Source organism: Mandrillus leucophaeus, unplaced genomic scaffold, assembly GCF_000951045.1.
Source record: "Mandrillus leucophaeus isolate KB7577 unplaced genomic scaffold, Mleu.le_1.0 Scaffold144, whole genome shotgun sequence".
NCBI classification, from domain to species: domain Eukaryota; kingdom Metazoa; phylum Chordata; class Mammalia; order Primates; family Cercopithecidae; genus Mandrillus; species Mandrillus leucophaeus.
In genome coordinates, this window is record NW_012101410.1 from 3086215 (window position 1) to 3094183 (window position 7969).

The 7969-nt window shown below is 39.0% G+C and overlaps 1 protein-coding gene across 2 annotated transcripts in view; it reads left to right on the forward strand.

Moving 5' to 3' along the window:
• ZC3H14 (zinc finger CCCH-type containing 14) overlaps window positions 1–7969 on the forward strand; it is a 65390-nt gene that overhangs the window by 2441 nt on the left and 54980 nt on the right. For both annotated transcript variants that reach the window (XM_011974290.1, XM_011974291.1), the window contains exons 2-5: window positions 2063–2177; window positions 5155–5195; window positions 6111–6306; window positions 6659–7088. In XM_011974290.1, coding sequence (XP_011829680.1) covers window positions 2086–2177; window positions 5155–5195; window positions 6111–6306; window positions 6659–7088 — 759 coding nt within the window. In that variant the 5' untranslated portion in view covers window positions 2063–2085. The remainder of the gene's footprint in view (window positions 1–2062; window positions 2178–5154; window positions 5196–6110; window positions 6307–6658; window positions 7089–7969) is intronic.

Sequence of the window (7969 nt, forward strand, 5' to 3'; positions counted from 1 at the left end):
TTCACTGCAACCTCCACCTCCCAGGTTCAAGCGATTCTCCTGCCTCAGCCTCCTGAGTAGCTAGGATTACAGGCACCCACCACCACCCCCTGCTAATTTTTGTGTTTTTAGTAGAGACAGTGTTTCACCATGTTGGCCAGGCTGATCTCCCAACTCCTGACCTCAGGTGGTCCACCTGCCTCAGCCTCCCAGAGTGCTGGAATTACTGGCATGAGCCACCGTGCCTCACCTATATTTTTTTTGGAAAATTTAATAAAAATAATGTTACTTATGTTAATATTATTGGGTTTGTGATTAACATGTGATGGATGTATTATTTAATGAATGAATAAATACTTTTTAATTAAAAATGATCAGTTCTAATTTTGAACACAGTAAATAATAGATAGAACCTGCATAAACCAGAGAAGGGGCCCAAGACCACTTTGAGAACTGGTAATTTATGGAGTACTTACCACCATTTGCTGGGCACTTTCATAAATGATTTGTTGTCAGGATTGTTGTAAGACTAACAGGAGAGAATTGAGGCTCGGAGAAAATGAAGCTGAACCAAGATTTATTTATTATTTTATTCTCTCAACACTTGAACTGCATTTTTTATATTTTTCTTTGAAACGGAAAAAGTACTTCTGAAATGAACCTTTCTGCCTGCATAGAAATACTACAAGTATTTAAGGTATTAAATTTGGCACCGCACGGTGGTTCGCGCCTATAATCTCAGCACTTTGGGAGGCCGAGGTGGGTGGATCACTTGAGTTCAGGAGTTCGAGACCAGCCTAGCCAACATGCTGAAACCCCGTCTCTACTAAAAATACAAACATTAGCTGGGCGTGGTGGCACATGCCTGTAATCCCAGCTACTCGGAGGCTGAGGCAGGAGAATCGCTTGAACCCATGAGGCAGAGGTTGCAGTGAGCCAAGATGGTGCCACTGCACTCTAGCCTGGGAGACAGAGCGAGACTGTCTCAAAAGAAAAAAAAAAGAAATCTAATGGAGTTTTGGGCGGCAGAGATTAGAGTTCCTGATAACAGCTTTTGCTTCCTTATCTTCTTATTGAGGTTTTTTGTTTTATTTTGTTGTTGTTTTAAATCCTAGATCTCAGTCTCATAATCATTGTAGGATTACCAAGGGAAGGGTGTTTTTTGGTTTCTTTTTTTTTTTTTCCCCGAGACAGAGTCTTGCCCAGGCTGGAGTGCAGTGGTGCTGTCTCAGCTCACTGCAAGCTCTGCCTCCCGGGTTCACGCCATTCTCCTGCCTCAGCTTCCCGAGGAGCTGGGACTACAGGCCCCTGCCACCACACCCGGCTAATTTTTTATATTTTTAGTAGAAACAGGGTTTCACTGTGTTAGCCATGATGGTCTCGACCTCCTGCCCTTGTGATCCGTTTGCCTTGGCCTCCCGAAGTGCTGGGATTACAGGCGTGAGCCACTGTGCCCGGCCTTTTTTTTTTTTTTTTTTTTTAATCCCAGACCTCACCCTTATAATCATTGTAGGATTACCACCGTGAGGGTAAAACAGTGCGTTGAGTTGACATTATTTAATGTCAAAATTGAGTTTTTTAAATGATGTGGAGCCTTTGGGTCTATTTGTTTATTTGACACTGCTACAAGTTTGTTACCCTGAGTAATTGAAACCTGCCTTTAGCAAGGGTAAATATGTTCACTTGAGAAATGAGTGTTGTCTTGAAACAATGTAAATTAAAACTAAACAAAATTCAATTCTTTTTCTTGGGAAATGTTCATATATTTCCTGGAAGCTTCTTTGAAATTAGTAAACATTATTAAAAAGATTCAAGGAAGTGAATGCATGCTCAAGTTTGACCCTGTAATTCAGAATGGCTAGTTTTGTAAGTATCAGTTATTCTTAATTTCCATCCTTCTAGTAATTGAAATACCTGTGGAATGAAGAGAAAAAAATTAAAGCTAAGCCGTCTTGTCCAATGTAATTCCACTAGAGCTCTGAGACTCTAAAGCTTAGAGCTACATCTATATTTTCAAGCACATCTACTTTAAGAAGAAAGTTTTGAGGAAACAAAGTTTTGATATACCTTTCCTTTTAAATAGATGAAGAACTTCCTGATTACATTATGGTGATGGTGGCCAACAAGAAAAGTCAGGACCAAATGACAGAGGATCTGTCCCTGTTTCTAGGGAACAACACAATTCGATTCACCGTATGGTATGTTTCTGAATTTTTGAGCCTCAGACCAAAGTTTGGCACAAGCCTGAGTTGATATTCTGTCCGAAGAGAGGTTCTTGACAGTTGAGTTAAGTTCACTTTGGAGAGGCAGTTTGTGAGTGATGAGGGCACAGCCTCTGTATTAGTCTGTTTTCACTCTGCTGTGAAGAAATACCCGAGACTGGGTAATTTCTAAAAGAGATTTAATTGACTCGAAGTTCCACATGGCTGGGGAGGCCCCAGGAAACTTACAATCATGGCGGAAGGGGAAACAAGCACCTTCTTCACAAGTCGGCAGGAAAGAGAAGAGTGAAGGAGGAACTTCCAGAGACTTACATAAAATCATCAGATCTCGTGAAAACTCACTGTCTCTTGAGAACTTGGGAACTCACTGTCTCATGAGAACTCACTGTCATGAGAACATCATGGGGGAAACCACCCCCATGATCCAGTCACCTCCCTCCGTTGACAGGTGGGGATTATAATTCAATATAAGATTTGGGTGGGGACACAGAGCCAAACGTTATCAGCCTCTGAAGCCAGACAGCCAAAGTTGAATCCTGGCCCTGGGTCTTGCCTTGGTTTTTCTAGCTATAAAATGGGAATAGTACAATCACTTGCTTTATAAAATTATTTTGAGGATCAAATGGGCTAATATGTGTAAAGTACTTATAGGTGTCCCTAGCTCATTTCCCTAAGGAATTCTTAGTATATGTTGGCTGTACTTACTATGTTTTCTTTTGTAAAGTTCTATATCTTTTTTTTTTTAAGACAGGATATTGCTCTGTCACCCAGGCTAGAGCACAGTAGTACAATCACAGCTCCCTGCAGCTTCGATCTCCTGATCTCAAATGATCATCCGATTGCAGTACCCTCCCTCCTGCACTCCCCACGCCTGGCTAGTTTGTAAATTTTTTGTTGAGGCAGGGTCTTAGTATGTTGACCTGGATGATCTTGAACTCCTGGGCTCAAGCAGTCCTCCCGCCTTGGCCTTCAGAAGTCTTGGGGTTATAGGTGTGAGCCACCGCACCTGGCCAGCTTCTGTATCTTATGGTTCCTTTTCCCGCACTAAAACCAGTTACAGATGTTTTTTTGAACTGGATTGGCTTCTTATATTGCCTTTTACAATGAGTTACCTTTTATAGGGCAAGGTTTTCTGTTTCTCACTTTTCTGGTTCTAACTTTTTTAGCTTTTTATTAAACTCACACCTTCATTTTGAGTAATAATTATAGTGTAATGTTATAGCGTATTTTGAGATGATAAGTTTTTTTAAGTTTGGAATTTTAAAATAGGCAACTTTGCTTTTATACATAAATTACTGTTCTATGCCTTTAGTTGAGAATACTGACAAGAAGAGTAAGATTCAACTTAAGATGCTAGGTCCTAGTACCAGGTTTGAGGTAAAGTGAAGATGAGGGCTGGAGGATAATGATGTAGCTGAGAATAGACACAAGAAATACTTTGTTAGGCCCCTCAGACTAGGAACTACCAGTTACCGTAAAAGGTGATGATGTAGCGAAAGTTAAGTAAGCAAGTGGCCTGCTAAATTTGAATGGCAAGAGGAGGCACTAAGTGGGGAGATGAGCCTGGTTAAGTTCTTGCCTTTATACCAAAGGTTGTCTTCAAGGTGTTTTTGCCCCAGTAGGCAACTGTGTGCTTATCAGTCTTCTTGAAATTCTGCACAGAATTCTCTGGGTTTATACATTGCACAAATTTGAAGAACATTGTATAGTGGTCATCAGTTGTTATGATACACGCACTGCTGCCTCACTGTGGGTGACCCAACCCATTTGTTACAATTTGTCCCCAGAGGTTATTCCCAGCCCCCCGCAAAAAAAGATTGTGGGGCTTTTGACTGGGGAAATTACCATTATTGTGAGTACTATTTTTTTTCCTAAAGTCCAGCCAATCTAAGATGGAAGATTGACCGAGTAGATCCTTTTCTCCAAAAACTTGATGAAATACTTTAGACAGATTTTTAAAACAGACTACTAAGTGAATTTAAAACCAGATTAATTCAACATTCTCATCTGGCCATAAATTCAGTTCTTTAACATGTGCTGATGTAAAGGGTGATGTCCCCACTTTGGCACTTTGCTTTCTTAAGTTAGTGTTAACACTAGCCCCAAACAGACTATTGTGATTATTTGGAGCCTGGAAGTAATTGTGTCGGTGGGGACAGTAGCATGTGACTAGGGTTCTCATTGAAACATTATGAGATTTCTGGCATTTTTGGGGAGGTACTGGGAAGGGATGTGAGGCAAATTACTTCATTTATAACTACCCAAACAGCAAGATTACAGCCTTACAGCATCAATTTTGAAAGTATTAGAGTGAAATGATATAGCATATTTTGAGATAACTTTTTTTAACCTCTCAGAATTAAGTTGTCCAAGAAGCCATCTAATTTAAGCAGTTAATATAAGCTGCTTAAATGGTTGTAATAATAAGCAATATTACATGTTTATGATACTTGTTTTACTGTAAGCTACAGTAAATCTTTAGTACTTAGAAAACAGGGTGACATATTTTGTAGACTAAGACTCTGGTCAGATGATGTTCTTTCCCATATTTTTGCATAGGCTAGATTTTGAAAAGAGTGAAGAAAAAAAATATAATTTTTTATTGATTTCTGTAGGATTTATACAAATCCTTTTTTTAAAAATGTGAAATTTGAAAGTTAATTTTAATACAATTTATTCACTAAATACAGCTTATCAGTATTTATCTCGGCTGGGTGCGGTGGCTCATGCCTGTAATCTCAGCACTTTGGGAGGCCGAGGCAGGTGGTTCTCTCAAGTCTAAGACTTCAAGACCAGCCTGGACAACATGGTGAAACCCCGTCTCTATTTAAAAATAATAAAAATATTTTAAAAATTAAAAAAAAAAAATCTCTGAATATAATGTCATAAATTTAGAGTGACGGTTGAATTGAAATCTTAATGGAGGCTTTATTGTTTTTTGTTTTTTTCTCAGGCTTCATGGTGTATTAGATAAACTTCGCTCTGTAACGACTGGTAAGATTCATAACATTTTTTTTTTTAATTTCTGCTTGCAATGGCATACGATTTGTTTCTTTCTAAAGTCATTTATAGTGCTTTGGGAAAAACCCATGACTTTCAAAACAGTGGTTCATTTGAACTTTTTTAGAAAGCACATATTTTTATGAACTTAAGACCAGTAAATTTAATATAATTCAAAGATATTTAAGTGTAGGAGAGGGAGCAGCGCACTTTATCCGAAGGAAATAATTACATATGTGTGCAGAGATTTAGCCTCAAGGATATTTCAGTATTTTATAATTGAAAACAATTTAAAAGTTCAGTAATAATAAACGAAATTGTTATATTACCATGTGTGGAATAATATTCAACTATTGAAAATAATGTTATGGAAGAATAACGTGAGAGTATACACACATAAGGTACATGTTTTCAAAAATGTGTATATATGCTCTTCCCCCCAAAAATCACCTTTGAGAGAATTGGTGATTTTTATTTATGTTTTTAAATTTTTCTGCAATAAACACATACTGCTTTTGAATTGGTGATGAGGAAGGAAAAGACTTAAAGTAATAAAAATAGATGGCTGGGCAGGGTGGCTCACACCTGTAATCCCAGCATTTTGGGAGGCCAAGGTGGGCGGATCATGAGCTCAGGAGATCGAGACCATCCTGGCCAACCAACATAGTGAAACTCCGTCTCTACTAAAAATACAAAAATTAGCCGGGCGTCATGTTGTGTGCTTGTAATCCCAGCTACCCAGGAGGCTGAGGCAGGAAAATCGCTTGAACCAGGGATTTGGAGGTGGCAATGAGCCGAGAACGCACCACTGCACTCCAGCCTGGCGACAGAGCGAGAGTCCGTCTCAAAAATAAATAAATAAAAATAAAAAATAAAAATAGATTAAAAGTAATGTATTTTTCTTTTCAGAACCCTCTAGTCTAAAGTCTTCTGATACCAACATCTTTGATAGTAACGTGCCTTCAAACAAGAGCAATTTCAGTCGGGGAGATGAGAGGAGGCATGAAGCTGCAGTGCCACCACTTGCCATTCCTAGCACAAGACCTGAAAAAAGAGATTCCAGAGTTTCTACGAGTTCACAGGAGTCAAAAACCACTAATGTCAGGTAAGAGTCCGGTGTAGACCTGCTGTGGGCAGATGGCTTTGTGTATGTGACATTTTTATTAGTTTTTGTATCTTTCAGTTTGCTGTTCTCAGCAATTTTTAGGAACAGTGAAGTGATCATGAGCAGTTTTTTGAATAAAATAATGGATAAGATCTAAGTATGATTATCTTTGATCACAAATTTAGTAAATCAAAGTTTAAAGAAAGTGCAATTTCAAAGTAGTTTTGAATGGAATACCTAAAGGGAGTATCCTCAGTTTTTTCCTTGAAATTTTTCAAGTAAGCATTCTTTAAAGATTTGGAGATAATTGCCCTAATTTGGTTGTAATACATTTTGTTGTTCTTTTAAATAGGCAGACTTATGATGATGGAGCTGCAACCCGACTAATGTCAACAGTGAAGCCTTTGAGGGAGCCAGCACCCTCTGAAGATGTGATTGATATTAAGCCAGAACCAGATGATCTCATTGATGAAGACCTCAACTTTGTGCAGGAGAATCCCTTATCTCAGAAAAAACCTACAGTGACACTTACATATGGTTCTTCTCGCCCTTCTATTGAAATTTATCGACCACCTGCAAGTAGAAATGCAGATAGTGGTGTTCATTTAAACAGGTTGCAATTTCAACAGCAGCAAAATAGTATTCATGCTGCCAAGCAGCTTGATATGCAGAATAGTTGGGTATATGAAACAGGACGTTTGTGTGAACCAGAAGTGCTTAACAGCTTAGAAGAAACGTATAGTCCGTTCTTTAGAAACAACTCGGAGAAAATGAGTATGGAGGTTTGTATGTACTTTTAAATTCTGGCTTAGGCTAAAATTCAGCAGTTCTTGATACTAAATAATATATGAAGTAACTAAACACATATACCAAGTTTATTTTGTTTTGTTTTACTTTTTGAGAAGGAGTTTCGCTCTTGTGGCCCAGGCTGGAGTGCGATAGCGCAATCTCAGCTCATTGCAACCTCTGCCTCCTGGGCTCAAGCGATTCTCCTACCTCAGCCTCCCGAGTAGCTGGGATTACTTGCCACCACGCCTGGCTAATTTTTTATATTTTTAATAGAGACGGGTTTCACCATGTTGGCCAGGCTGGTCTTGAAATCCTGACCTTGTGATCCACCTACCTGGGCCTCCCAAAGTGTTGGGATTATAGACGTGCGCCATGGCGCTCAGCCCCAAGTTTATTTTTAAATTGTTTTATCTGCTGTTTCTCATGATATACCAGATTTTCCTCTCCATGGCTTCCTCCTAGAGTTCTTTTATATCACATCTCTATACCTTTTTGGCATTTCCAGCATTTGAGATAGCTTTAATCTTAAATTAATTCGGGGGGGTTTCAGATCAATTTTAGATTGTTCATGGTAATTGCTAGTAAGCAACCAATTAACTCCGTTTTATTAGTTTCCTCAGTAGCACTGTATGCAGCTGTTAATAAAGTTCTAATTTTTGTTTTAGCTAAAGGTTGGCTGGTAGGGATAATATTTATATTTATATTTTATATTTGTTTATTTTTATGTGGTGTCTCACTCTGTCGGCCAGGCTGGAGTGCAGTGGCGTGATCTTGGCTCACTGCATCCTGCACTCCCGGGTTCAAGTGATTCTTCTGCCTCAGCCTCCTGAGTAGCTGGGATTACAGGCGCACGCCACCACGCTCAGCTAATTTT